The 15,062-nt window shown below is 45.7% G+C and overlaps 1 protein-coding gene and 1 long non-coding RNA gene across 2 annotated transcripts in view; one reads left to right on the plus strand and one right to left on the minus strand.

Moving 5' to 3' along the window:
• Window positions 1-15,062, plus strand: part of CFAP74 (cilia and flagella associated protein 74) — a 269,418-nt gene that overhangs the window by 243,917 nt on the left and 10,439 nt on the right. Inside the window, exons 36-38 of the mRNA XM_073585414.1 lie at window positions 1,332-1,452; window positions 5,531-5,658; window positions 7,210-7,344. Of these exons, the coding sequence (XP_073441515.1) occupies window positions 1,332-1,452; window positions 5,531-5,658; window positions 7,210-7,344 (384 nt within the window). The remainder of the gene's footprint in view (window positions 1-1,331; window positions 1,453-5,530; window positions 5,659-7,209; window positions 7,345-15,062) is intronic.
• The window catches only part of LOC141097904 (uncharacterized), a 109,658-nt gene continuing 101,118 nt past the window's right edge, over window positions 6,523-15,062 (minus strand). The window contains exon 3 of the long non-coding RNA XR_012234088.1: window positions 6,523-6,776. This is a non-coding gene — a long non-coding RNA (uncharacterized lncRNA). The remainder of the gene's footprint in view (window positions 6,777-15,062) is intronic.

Consider the following 15,062-nt stretch of genomic DNA (forward strand, 5'->3'; position numbering starts at 1 on the left):
TACCAGCTCGGAGTGACACATAAATACATAATGTCCCTGACACTGACCCAATTGCCGACTTATTATCCAACCCTAATGAGTTTTAGGTCAGGATCCAGTCATTATTGGATCTGCCTGTACTTGGTTCTCTGTAGAGAGGATCCTAAGAGTTGGATAAAAGCAAAGAGAATATCGTTTGGAGGACATTATTTTATTTATGGCACTGTGCAAAAGTTTTAGGCAGGTGTGGGGAAAAACTGCTGCAAAGTACTAATGCTTTCAGTAACAGATGTGTTAATAGTTTATATATATCCCCTTCACCACCTTCCTTTTTGTTTTTTCCTTCCCTTTTTCCAAGAGACATAATTTTTTTATTTTTACATCCCCATAGTCATATGTGGGCTTGTTTTTTTGGCGGGACGAGATGTACTTTTGAATAACACCATTCATTTTGTCATGTTATGCCCTGGAAAGCAGGAAAAAAAATTCCAAGGGCGTTGAAATTGCAAAGAAAACGTAATTTCACAGTTGATTTTCGTTTCATTTTTATTTACCATGTTCACTATACGGTAAATTGACCTAACAATATTTTAAGTGGTGAAAAACAATTCAGAAATTTGTAAAAATAAAACAAAAAACTTTGTTTGTATCACCATTTTTTGAGACCCATACACTTTAAATTTTCAAGATATAATGCTGTGTGATGGCGTATTTTTTGCACCCTGAGTGGCCATTTTTACTGATATCATTTTGGGGTAGATGCAATGCTTTGATCACTTGTTATTGCAATGTTGCCGTGGTTAAAAAAACAAAGCAAACAAAAAAAAACTAAATTCTGGAGTTTTTATATTTTTCTCTCGTTACACTGTTTTAACAATTAATTTTGATTGGACTTTTACAAAAGCAGCGATGTCAAACAGGTGTATTGTTAATTTTTTTTATTTTTAATGGGGAAAAAAGAGGGTGATTTGAACTTTTGTTGACTTTTTTGCATATTTTCTAAACTTTTTTTTTTTTTACTTTTTACTGTATTTGTTAATCCCCTTAGGGGACTTGAAGCTGCAATCATCCGATCTCTTGTGCTATGTATATAGAATAATCAAGATCTTCTATGAACGCCGACCACAGGCTGACTTTCAAAATGACAGGCATGGGGGTCTTCAGCAGGTCCCCGGCTGTCATGACAATCACGTCACAGGCACGCCGATGGGCGCATGGAATAACGCGTCCCCTACCGATGCATGTTAAATACTGTTGTCATAGATTGACAGCAGGCTCATGAAAGTTTGCAATCTGTAGAAGTCAAGGATTGTTTTAGCTCCTTGTTTTCACCTTTTGGCTTTTCCCTCCAGCACATCGCGCACACCATCCACTTGAAGGGAGCAGCAAGGAGTCACATCACGTACATTGAGGGTGGTGATCCTATAGATGTTCTCACTGAATCTCTTAGCATAGTCCCAGAAAATGAAAATGGTAAGGTTGGTTCTCGCAGATTAATAAAGAAGTGTATTTTAATAATATGTTGTGTTTATGATCTTATAAACTGATGAATGCAGCAATAATTGTATTGAGGTCTCAGGGATACTGTTTCTCCTAGTGAAGACCGCCAGGTTGCAGAGAGAGACTTATAGGCCCAATCAGGGCTCCCTGGGTAAAAAAAAAAAAAAGGTATGCCAATGTCTCCTGCAGGAGATATAAAACTGGATGTCTAGTGCTACCTATTGGAGGCAGCATCGTGGCTGTACGTATACATGAGCAACTCAATGGCTGTATGTATACGTGGGCAGCGCGGTGGCTGTATGTATACGTGGGCAGCGCGGTGGCTGTATGCATTCGTGGGCAGCGTGGTGGTTGTATGTAAACGTGGGCAGCACGGTGGCTGTATGCATTCGTGGGCAGCGTGGTGGCTGTATGTAAACGTGGGCAGCGCGGTGGCTGTATGCATACGTGGGCAGCGAGGTGGCTGTGTGTATACGTGGGCAGCGCGTTGGCTGTATGTATACGTGGGCAGCGCATTGGCTGTATATACGTGGGCTGCGCGGTGGCTGTATGTATATGTGGGCAGCGCGGTGGCTGTATGTATATTTGAGCAGCGCGGTGGCTGTATGTATATTTGAGCAGCGCGGTGGCTGTATGTATATTTGAGCAGCGCGGTGGCTGTATGTATATTTGAGCAGCGCAGTGGCTGTTTGTATACGTGGGCAGCGTGGTGGCTGTATGTAAACGTGGGCAGCACAGTGGCTGTATGTATACGTGGGCAGCGCGGTGGCTGTATGTATACGTGGGCAGCGCGGTGGCTGTATGTATACTTGGGCAGCGCGGTGGCTGTAGCGTACGTGGGCAGCGAGGTGGCTGTATGTATACATGGACAGCGCGGTGACTATGTATACTTGGGCAGCGCGGTGGCTGTATGTAAACGTGGGCAGCACAGTGGCTGTATGTATATGTGGGCAGCGCGGTGGCTGTATGTATACGTGGGCAGCGCGGTGGCTGTATGTATACGTGGGCAGCGCGGTGGCTGTATGTATACGTGGGCAGCGCGGTGGCTGTATGTATACGTGGGCAGCGCGGTGGCTGTAGCGTACGAGGGCAGGGAGGTGGCTGTATGTATACATGGACAGCGCAGTGACTGTATGTATACTTGGGCAGCGCGTTGGCTGTATGTAAAGTATACGTGGACTGCGCGGTGGCTGTATGTATATTTGAGCAGCGCGATGGCTGTATGTATATTTGAGCAGCGCGGTGGCTGTTTGTATATGTGGGCAGCGTGGTGGCAGTATGTAAACGTGGGCAGCACAGTGGCTGTATGTGTACGTGGGCAGCGAGGTGGCTGTATGTATACAGGAGCAGCAAGGTGGTTTGTATACATGGGCAAAGAGATGGCTTTATGTATACGTGGGCAGCGAGGTGGCTGTATGTATATGTGGGCAGCGCGTTGGCTGTATGTATACATGGGCAGCGCGTTGGTTGTATGTATACGTGGACTGCACGGTGGCTGTATGTATATTTGAGCAGCGCGGTGGCTGTATGTATATTTGAGCAGCGCGGTGGCTGTTTGTATACGTGGGCAGCGTGGTGGCTGTATGTAAACGTGGGCAGCACAGTGGCTGTATGTATACGTGGGCAGCGCGGTGGCTGTATGTATACGTGGGCAGCGCGGTGGCTGTATGCGTACGTGGGCAGCGAGGTGGCTGTATGTATATGTGGGCAGCGCGGTGACTGTATGTATACTTGGGCAGCGCGTTGGCTGTATGTATACGTGGGCAGCGCTTTGGTTGTATGTAAAGAATACGTGGACTGCGCGGTGGCTGTATGTATATGTGGGCAGCGCGGTGGCTGTATGTATATTTGAGCAGCGCGGTGGCTGTATGTTTATTTGAGCAGCGCGGTGGCTGTATGTATACGTGGGCAGCGCGGTGGCTGTATGTATACGTGGGCAGCACGGTGGCTGTAGCGTACGTGGGCAGCGAGGTGGCTGTATGTATACATGGACAGCGCAGTGACTGTATGTATACTTGGGCAGCGCGTTGGCTGTATGTAAAGTATACGTGGACTGCGCGGTGGCTGTATGTATATTTGAGCAGCGCGGTGGCTGTATGTATATTTGAGCAGCGCGGTGGCTGTTTGTATATGTGGGCAGCGTGGTGGCAGTATGTAAACGTGGGCAGCACAGTGGCTGTATGTATACGTGGGCAGCGAGGTGGCTGTATGTATACGTGAGCAGCATGGTGGTTTGTATACATGGGCAAAGAGATGGCTGTATGTATACGTGAGCAGCATGGTGGTTTATATAAGTGGGCAGCGCGTTGGCTGTATGTATACGTGGGCAGCGCGTTGGTTGTATGTATACGTGGACTGCACGGTGGCTTTATGTATATTTGAGCAGCGCGGTGGCTGTTTGTATACGTGGGCAGCGTGGTGGCTGTATGTAAACGTGGGCAGCACAGTGGCTGTATGTATACGTGGGCAGCGCGGTGGCTGTATGTATACGTGGGCAGCGCGGTGGCTGTATGCGTACGTGGGCAGCGAGGTGGCTGTATGTATACGTGGGCAGCGCAGTGACTATGTATACTTGGGCAGCGCGTTGGCTGTATGTATACGTGGGCAGCGCTTTGGTTGTATGTAAAGAATACGTGGACTGCGCGGTGGCTGTATGTATATGTGGGCAGCGCGGTGGCTGTATGTATATTTTTCACAGCGCGGTGGCTGTATGTATATTTTTCACAGCGCGGTGGCTGTATGTATATTTGAGCAGCGCGGTGGCTGTATGTATATGTGGGCAGCGCGGTGGCTGTATGTATATGTGGGCAGCGCGGTGGCTGTATGTATATTTGAGCAGCGCGGTGGCTGTATGTATATTTGAGCAGCGCGGTGGCTGTATGTTTATTTGAGCAGCGCGGTGGGTGTATGTTTATTTGAGCAGCGCGGTGGCTGTTTGTATACGTGGGCAGCGTGGTGGCTGTATGTAAACGTGGGCAGCACAGTGGCTGTATGTATACGTGGGCAGCGTGGTGGCTGTATGTAAACGTGGGCAGCACAGTGGCTGTATGTATACGTGGGCAGCGAGGTGGCTGTATGTATACGTGGGCAGCGAGGTGGCTGTATGTATACGTGAGCAGCATGGTGGTTTGTATACGTGGGCAACGAGATGGCTGTATGTATACGTGGGCAGCGAGGTCGCTGTATGTATACGCGAGCTGCATGGTGGTTTGTATACGTGGGCAGCGCGGTGGCTTTATGTATACGTGGGCAGCGCGGTGGCTTTATGTATATGTGAGCAGCGAGGTGGCTGTAAGTATATGTGAGCAGCGCGGTGGCAATACAAAATACTTTTATGTTTATGTTAGAATTTAGATTGTGAGCCTCAATGGGGATGGGGGAGCAGTGTGCTTGATGGCAATCTCTGTACAGCACTGCGGAATATGTTGGCGCTATATAAATAAATAAAATGATAATACGTGTTAGTACTGTGCTAATGCACAATGTCAGTAATGTATTGAACCCTCACGGCCATAGATTCATGGACCCAATTTTTATACTCAAAAAGCGACCTTTGTATATCCTTAATGTTTAATCTTTTGGGAATTCCCTAAGAACATGCTGAAATAAATCTTTCTCTAGTTCCTGTTATTTTACTAATGGAGACACATTTCACCACTGCCTTTTCTCACATTGTATTAAATGCTGTGCCAGTTATTGCATTATTCATGTGTTTTATATGTTCTGCTCTATATATTTTAATTCCCCCGCTGTCTTGAGACCGGTGGCATAAGTCTAATATCCCCATTGACGTCAATTGCGAGCTCTGGCAGACCTCATCTCTCAAGTGGCTGTGCGTGGAGCATATAGAAAATGCTGTGTTTTCCCAAGTCTAACATCACACTTGTTTTCTTTGCAAACAGAAGATGCTGGAAATATGTGGTTATGCCGCTGCATAGCACTTAGTGTGTGCACTGAGCTTTAATGCATTGCTGCACCTGTCCACTACCAGAGACCGTTACCACTCAGCAGTTGTATGTGCAATAATGACTTATTTACCAAACTTCTTCAGAATCGGATGAACCTGTGAGATCACTCCTTGTGACCCTTCGGTGTACCCAGACGGAGGATGACATGAGACCAGCTGTCAGAGAACTGTACATCGGCTGCATACGTACATTACTATCGTCCGGCAAAAAGGTAAATAAAGTACGTTGTATGGGGCAAGCAGGAGAGTCCTGCTTCCCATCTGTCACATTTACCACAAATCACATAATAAGGTTTTTTTATAGGTTTTATTATAGATATATAAAAACCTTTCTTCATTGCATCATGATGCTGCAGAGCCTACTCCGAAGAATATCTACATGGCCCCTGGACCAGGGTCCTGTAAATTATTTTGATATTTAATACCTTTTACTCTGTGTTTTATGAGACCCTTGGCCCTTGTAAACATGGAAGAGAGCAGCCAAAATGATGGCAGAAATCAGCTTTTAGCCACTGCCACTCAAGTGTCCATGAACACGGGGTGTGCTGACTGCTGACTACCATATGCAATCATTGTATTAAAGCGTTATCTGGGACTATTTATTTGTTTTACAATCGGCCTAATAACTAAAGTGGCACAGACCGCTCCTGCCAGCAGTTCAGCAGCTTCTGCTGATGTGACGTCAACAGAGCAGTGGCTTCTCACCTGTCCTGCTCTGCTGACAGGACGAGACTGCTAACATCATGCTGGTTGACAGCCGGCTCCCTGCTGCCTAACTGCGACGAGTCGGCTTTCGATCAGCATGATGTTAGCAGTCACGTCCTATCAACAGACAGCGAAGAAGAAGAAGAGCTACAGGTAAATCACCAGTAGGATCAGTTGGTGATCGCTTTGATCCGGGGCCAGGTAGAGCAGGCAGGCAGTTGCCGCTTTTAGCAACAACTTGCCTGTTAATTTTTAGGCCCATAGTAAAAGATATATATATATATATATATATATATATATATATAATTGTCCTGGACAAGACATATAATTGACCATCCTCATTCAATTAGCATTTATCCATGTAAAAGGGCCCTTAAACAAGCGCTGATCGACTTGTTATATTGTTGCTCAAAGCTCTTTTTGGGCAGAAATCTGTCGGTGTAAGCACAACTTTCATGTCTGCCACATAGTCGGACACCTGTGGTGTTTAAAGGTTGGGGAACAGATTTTGCATTGGACTCCAAGAGATTGCAGTTACTCCAGTGATGGAGGTGAAGACTGTAACTTTATCTTCATCCACCACTGATCAGGTTTAAGCTTCACATGTGCTTCAAGGTGGCTTGTCCTATGAACAAAGTACATTTTAATCAATAGATCTTGGAATAAAATGGAGTGTCATAATTGGATGTATTAAAAAAAATGTTCCTGTGCTGAGATTATCTTATAAATATGTTACCTACTATGTACTGTGTAATGACTGTGTCTGACCATGCACAGCTGCTCCAATTCATGGTTGGCACATGCAACAATTCCTGGCCAAGGGAGGTAGAATATGTAATTATACAGACGACATAGCAGTGGCTCCATCCTGCTTTCTGTGATGTAAAACATTCCCATAGCTGTTTTATCACAGGAGCGAGTGTTTCTGTCCCGTTTTCAGCACTTACCGCATCATAAATCAAGTCAATGACTTATGAGCTCAGCGACAGCCAGAGATCCTACATCACTCCTGTGTATTAGTACACAATAATATAGCGCCTATTTCTCTTTGTTTTCAGAATGTAGAATTTGTCTGGGACAACGTGCAGTTCTTACAACAGAAGGGATTCACCATCGAGCCAGTGAAAGCGGTGGTAGATGCCGGACAGCGGAAAACTGTATCTATTACCTGGAGACCCCCTGCTGGATGTGATGTATGTAAACCGTGGGTGGGAAATAGGTCACAAAGAGGAGATAATGGGTGTAAACTATGAAAACGGGATTCGGCTGCAGGCCTAGTGGACAAATCAGACACAGATAGTGTGTTTCCAGCTATCTACAGACCATGAGCGATGATCTAATGGACAGCTTACAGGAAAACACTAAGCCGGCACATATCGTGTCTGCTTCTCCTCCGACCTAGGAAATCCTGTGACATCATTAAAGATGTCAAGCTTTCAGGATAACACCTGAATGCTGAAGGAACAGCTCCCATATTTGGGATTTCGGTGCTCAGAATCATATGAAGTTGAGTTGCTGCATTGACTAAAGGGCCCGTTACACGTAGCGATATCGCTAGCAATATCGCTGTAACGTCACTGATTTTGTGACGTAGCAGTGATATTGCTACATTAGACACTTACCTCCGACCGGCTCCCCCGCGATGATCGTGCGAGAACAGCCTGGGCCATTTCTTGTCGGGCGATTCCTGCTGGGCTTCCTGTGGCGCCGATGAGCGACGCGTGGATGCGGGCGGGAGGACGCCAGGATCGCCGCGTCTGACAGGTAAGTAGCGACCCCCGACCCCTGCTATGTCGCTGGTGTGATCTGCCTGTGTGGCAGCTCACTAGCGACCACTTAGCTGGTGCATCGCTACATGTAACGGGCCCTTAAACGTCTCGCATGATGGAAACATTTTGCTGTGGATATGTTCCTAAGGGCTTGTTCACACTGGCGTACAAATTGGACGAGTGCGTACCGAGACAAAATTTGGATTGTACTTGGACCAATGTTATTCAATGACGCAGTGCAGACATTCTTGTTTTTCCTCAACTGCTGCGATTTCACTCCAAAATCAGTTCAGTGCGAGAAACAAAATTGCATGCCATACAGACCATGAGTACGGCATCTGATTTTTACGGATACATTATAATTCTGTAACAGGAACCTGTAAATGATTAATAGTTGCTAAGTAAAAAACTGATTGTATACGGACTGCACATGGAGGTCAAGTGAGAAAAAATCGGCCCACTCTTGGATAGGACTGATTTTTTTTTTTTTTTTTTTTTTATTATACGCCAGTATGAGTGAGCTCTAAATCTGTAGTAAAATCTGCCTGTGTATGTTTCTTTGTCGCAGATTTCACCCTTTTCTGTGACCAAGATGAATTTTGTTGCAAAAATCTGTCAAAAAATCCACAAATTACGATACTGAGGACTAAAAGCCCATTCACTTGTATTGTTTCAGCCTCTGACATTCAGTGTAGAGTTGTGCACCAAAAGTCCATATAAATCAACCACCCTTTTACAGGACGGAGGCCAAAAGCGTGTTTTAACTCTGCATAGTATTTCTTTAATTGTGTGGAAAGTGCAACAGACTGCACGTTCTCATACAGAGGGGCACAGCGGAAAAAAGAGTACCCTGATATATATGGGTCCTTATGCCTCATTCAGACGTCTGATTTTCGCATACCAGTGCCATCTGTGATTTTCACGGCTAGCACTCGTAGCTGTCAGTCTTTGGTTGCTATTCACAGGTCCGTGACTTTTTGCAGACTTAACAGTCTTCATTAAATAACGGAGACATGTCAGATTGTGATACGAGGATCGGATCAAAATCAGCAATGCACGCTATGTGTCCCTGAAAAAATCAGCCCACACTTGGATACAATACAAGTAAGTGCAGTCTAATATTTTCATGGACCCATTGACTTGCATTGCTGATTTCGATCCAATCCTCGTATCACAATCTGACATGACGTCGATATTTTTTGCAGACCACTCGGTCAAAGGAAAAAAATCGGTCATGTTCACAGTCCCATAGAGTATCAGAGGTTCAAGTGCTATCCGTGATAAACATGGATAGCACTAAGGGTATGTGCACACATTGCAGATTTGCTGCAGATCCGCACGTGATTTACAGTACAATGTAAAACAATGGAGAAACAAAATTGCTGTGCACAGGCTGCAGAAAATTCCGCACGGAATCCGCAGCGGATTATTTTAAGCAGCATGTCAATTCTTTTTGCGGATCCACATGCGTTCTTACACCCATTCCTTTATAGAAATCTGCAGGTGTAAAAAGTCATGCCAATCCGCACAGAATCCGCAATAAATCCGCACAAAAAACGCACAAAATCCGCATTAAAAAGCGTGGATTTTGACCTGCAGATTCTGCCAAGAGATGCAGATTCCGTGCAGAAAATTCTGCAGGCAAATCTGCAACATGTGCATATACCCTTATACTTCAAAATCAGATGTCTGAATGAGCCCTAAGGCCGGCGTCACACTAGAGAGGAATACGGACGAGTGAGGCGTTAAAAAAAACGCATTGCACACGGACCAATGATTCTCTATGGGGTAGCTCCCATCAGCCGTATTTTGGTCGCGTATTTTATACGGTCCTTGCCAATCACAGCATGCTGCGATTGTCAGCGTACTACGACCGTAGTACACCAATGTAAGTCTATGGGCGCGCAAAAAATACACATTACACACGGACCACACGTGTGACTTGCGAGAAATACGCAGGACTTCTCCTGGTGACAGGAAATGTTCCAAGCAATTATCAGGAAGCTTAGACATGCAAATTAGCTCAAAAAGCGCTCCAGATATCCAAGAAGTACGCCTCCACGGAGTACAGCATCATGGCACCCTAACTGAATCTGAATGTGGAGGGCTAATTGTTCTTGTGCAGGATCGCCCGGAATTATGGGACCAACGGGATGCACATTATACCGACCGGGCAAGAAAGGAGGCTGCATGGAGGCGCATATGTCACTAAATGTGCCCTGATTTTGGTGATCGGCCACGTGAGGAGCAGCAGCACATAAGTAAGTGCCCATAAATTATGTATGTCAAATTACCTGCCATCAAAAAATTATTTTACAGGTAGGCCCCCCACATCCTGTGCTTCTGATATTGGGCTCTTGTGGCTTGTATATTATTTTTGGACCCACTGTTTGACCCTGAGAGAATTTTACCCTGTCCCCAAGCTCCTCAAAATGCCTAGCAAAAAGGCATTAAAGAGTTGCTACTTGCCACATGAGCTACTGTGACCCTGTGCATCTGGCCTGGTTGCACCAAAGCTATATGCCACCCTGGGTAGAACTCACACCCTAGTAGGTCACATGATTTTGATACTACTTCAAAAACTTGTTTTAGGCAAATTGTAATTTTTCATTCTTTTATGTCACATTGCAGTCGAAGATGTGATGAGACGCTGGCGCAGCATCCGTGACCAGTATCGCCGTGAGCGCCAGCAGCGGGCAAGAAGTGGTTCTGCGGCCCCCACAAAGCGGAAATATGTTTATTTCGACCGCCTCTCTTTCCTCGCTCCAATTATGGATCTCAGACCATAAGTATACCAAAAACACCACATGACACAAATGCTTTATAGGGCCTGATCCAAATTTTCCTTTTTCTACATTTTATACTTAATCACAGAACTCAGTCTAACCTCACTGAAAGAGAGACGGGGTCTGATTCAGAGGCCATCCTCGATCCTGTAGGTGGAGGGGTTGAGGTGTCTGGCCCATCTTGTGACCTTCCAAGGAACCAGGCCCAAGTGACTTCTCCTGCTTGACCTGAGCCTGCCCTAGAACCTGGCCCGCCACCAGAAACACCACCACCAGGAACAGAGCCACTACAAGGACCGTCAGCTGCAGCACCACCCAACATCCAGGATGAACAGGGCAACAGCAGCAGCCCAACTGTTCAGCTAGAGGGCTCCCCCCAGCCTGCTGTGCCATCCCGGCGAGGTAGACGAAGGTGCCATATCCCTGCCACTGATACCAGGACCAATGTGGATACAGGGGACCAAAATTATGTTACCAAAGTTGCCACTGATGATGGGGAGGAGGCGTACTCACGCAGCCTTGCCCATTATCTTCGTTCCCTTCCCCGTGAGGTGTGGCAACGTGTGTGAGGATCCATTCAGATCCTAATTGACGCAAGCACACCCCCCAATACCCCTTATGAGGTGTTTGAGTTTCGGGAGAGGTGGCAGCTGTCACCCAAGAATCTCATGTGTCTTAACCCACAACCCCAAGTGCTTGCTCAATCAGGGTCTGAGGATCCTCCTACACGTGGGCCTACACCTCACCCCTTCCCCCACCTACCCAACATTGGCAACATCATTCCCAAATGTCAGGGTATAACCCAGCACACCAGTATGGCCACTTGTTCCCAGCCAATGTTGGAGGCTGGTCCCAATCTGGTTGAGGACGACATGGCCATTTTGGTGGTTTAGACTCACGGTCCTACCAGCCCCAACAGGAGAGTCGTCTCCAATATCATAGTGCCCAGTATCCACCTCAAGCCCATGAGCCGGCCCACTACCTCCATCATGGGCAAGAGTATGCCCCCCCACACAGGCCGAGGGACAAGTTGGCCAAACTAGCCATCAGGCAACACAGGCTGTGCTGCCGCCTTCTCCCCCCCCTACATACTACAATTTATAAGTTTGTGTGGTTTTTTTTTGGTTAATGCTGTATTGTAACATTTTAACATTTTTTTTGCTCTAAGGCCAATTATGGCCATTTTGCTAAGTACCATATAGCTCGAATATGATTTCACAAGGCCTTGAAAAAAAGGATACATAAAAAGTTTTAACTTTCAATTGTTGTTGTCTTTATCAATGATGCACTTACATCACGACATGCTGCCGTATGCTTACACAGTGATTTAGAAACAGAAAAGACATAAGGGGTTGTAATATATATAGTTTCCCAAAGGCCAAAAAGAAAAATTTACAACATAGACACAGCATGCTCTTGCCAAGAAGTTTCCCCCTCAGGTGACAAAGTAATTTGTGAAAATATCACGCACTTTGAGCCCAGAGAGCAGACTACGTTGAGGGTTCATAGGTGGTCTCGCCCTACGTACATTGTCTGACCCACGCACAACACCAGCAGTGGAGGAACAATCATGTACCCTGGTGAAGTTATGAAGAACGCCACATGCTTTAATAACTTCATTTACATTTTGTTCACTCAGCTGAATGGCAGACTGTAGGACCCGCCATTTGGCCGAAAGAATGCCAAAGGAACACTCCACCAGTCGCCGAGCACGTGATAGGCGCAAGTTAAAAATTCTGCGCCGGTGGTCCAGGTTGCGCCGGGGATATGGCCTCATGACATTGCGCGTTAACTGAAACGCCTCATCTGCCACAAGGACATAAGGGACTGATTCTTGAATGGAGCCTGGTAGCTGGCGTGGTGGTGGTAGATCCAACTGGTTGGTGCGTAGCCGCCGACCCATAATGGAAGTATTGAAGACTCTAGAGTCTCCCGTCCTTCCATAGGCCTCAATGTCAACAATTATAAACTTGTATTGAGGGTCGGCCAGAGCCAACAATACAACAGAAAAGTATTGTTTATAATTGAAGAATTGGGAGCCAGAGTTTAGCAGCTTACGCACCCAGATATGTTTGCCATCAAGGGCCCCAATACAATTAGGAAACTGGCATTCCTCCTCAAAGTCCCTTGATATCCTCAACCAAGTCTTCCATCCTGGGCTGGGGCATGATGAGTTGATGTAGTCTTGACCATATTTGACTACATGTTGACCAGACTATGCCAGAAATGGTAGATCTTCCAATGAGAAACTCATGGTGGAGGGCGGCATAAGACAGGCCAGTAGACAGGAAGCTGAAGAACAACAGAAATGGAACATTTTAGAATGTACAAATTAACAAAACACCAGGTACATACATACCAAACTTGTTAGTGATTCATATCTACTAACACACATATATTTGGTAGCACAATCACTACGTGATATTCAGTACATATTACACATAACATTCTAGTCTGTAAGTTTATATATATCTGGAATAAAATGAGGGCATTAAACTTAGTAAAAAAAAAAAATACATACTTTGGGCAACACATCATGAACATAGAGAATGTGGTTGTGTAGTACATACCGTAATGTGAGTAGAAGTCGCTCCTCTGCAGATATAGCTTTGCGCATCCTTGCGTCCTGAAAGGTTAACCCAGGGCGCACTGTCTCCAAGAGTAGATCAAATGTTGCAAGGCTCATGCGACAGTATTGGTACAATTTTTCCGGATGATCCCGCAGAGAAGAATAGAGGCAGTGAAAATGACCTCTTGTGAGTCGTTGCCTCAAAAGTGGGATGTACCCACATGCATCTCCTCCTCCTCGGATCCACAATCACTGGGTATGGCTGGCCAAAGAGGCGAGACAAAACCCAGTTGAAGAGAACACGGTCAGTTGGGGTGAACTGAAGTGTGTCTGACATGTTTGCTAACAACCACCAAGACACCAACACAAGCACAGCACCAAAATGGGCAGATTGGAGGCTGCCACCCGATGTTGAGGCAATAAATACAGTCATGGCCAAAAGTATTGACACCCCTGCAATTCTGTCAGATAATACTCAGTTTCTTCCTGAAAATGATTGCAAACACAAATTCTTTGGTATTCTTATCTTCATTTAATTTGTCTTAAATGAAAAAACACAAAAAGAATTGTCCTAAAGCCAAATTGGATATAATTCCACACCAAACATAACAAAGAGGGTGGACAAAAGTATTGGCACTGTTCGAAAAATCATGTGATGCTTCTCTAATTTGTGTAATTAACAGCACCTGTAACTTACCTGTGGCACCTAACAGGTGTTGGCAATAATTAAATCACACTTGCAGCCAGTTGACATGGATTAAAGTTAACTCAACCTCTGTCCTGTGTCCGTGTGTGTACCACATTGAGCATGGAGAAAAGAAAGAAGACCAAAGAACTGTCTGAGGACTTGAGAAACCAAATTGTGAGGAAGCATGAGCAATATCAAGGCTACAAGTCCATCTCCAAAGACCTGAATGTTCCTGTGTCTACCGTGCGCAGTGTCATCAAGAAGTTTAAAGCCCATGGCACTGTGGCTAACCTCTCTAGATGTGGCCGGAAAAGAAAAATTGACAAGAGATTTCAATGCAAGATTGTGCGGATGTTGGATAAAGAACCTCCACTAACATCCAAACAAGTTCAAGCTGCCCTGCAGTCCGAGGGTACAACGGTGTCAACCCGTACTATCCGTCAGCATCTGAATGAAAAGGGACTGTATGGTAGGAGACCCAGGAAGACTCCACTTCTTACCCCGAGACATAAAAAAGCCAGGCTGGAGTTTGCCAAAACTTACCTGAAAAAGCCTAAAACATTTTGGAAGAATGTTCTCTGGTCAGATGAGACAAAAGTAGAGCTTTTAGGGCAAAAGCATCAACATAGAGTTTACAGGAGAAAAAAGAGGCATTCAAAGAAAAGTACACGGTCCTTACAGTCAAACATGGCGGAGGTTCCCTGATGTTTTGGGGTTGTTTTGCTGCCTCTGGCACTGGACTGCTTGACCGTGTGCTTGGCATTATGAAGTCAGAAGACTACCAACAAATTTTGCAGCATAATATAGGGCCCAGTGTGAGAAAGCTGGGTCTACCTCAGAGGTCATGGGTCTTCCAGCAGGACAATAACCCAAAACACACTTCAAAAAGCACTAGAAAATGGTTTGAGAGAAAGCACTGGAGACTTCTAAGGTGGCCAGCAATGAGTCCAGACATGAATCCCATAGAACACCTGTGGAGAGATCTAAAAATGGCAGTTTGGAGAAGGCACCCTTCAAATATCAGGGACCTGGAGTGGTTTGCCAAAGAAGAATGGTCTAAAATTCCAGCAGAGCATTGTAAGAAACTCATTGATGGTTA

The sequence above is a fragment of the Dendrobates tinctorius genome, unplaced genomic scaffold (assembly GCF_039654945.1).
Source record: "Dendrobates tinctorius isolate UK_male_01 unplaced genomic scaffold, ASM3965494v1 ptg000086l, whole genome shotgun sequence".
Taxonomy (NCBI): Eukaryota; Metazoa; Chordata; class Amphibia; order Anura; family Dendrobatidae; genus Dendrobates; species Dendrobates tinctorius.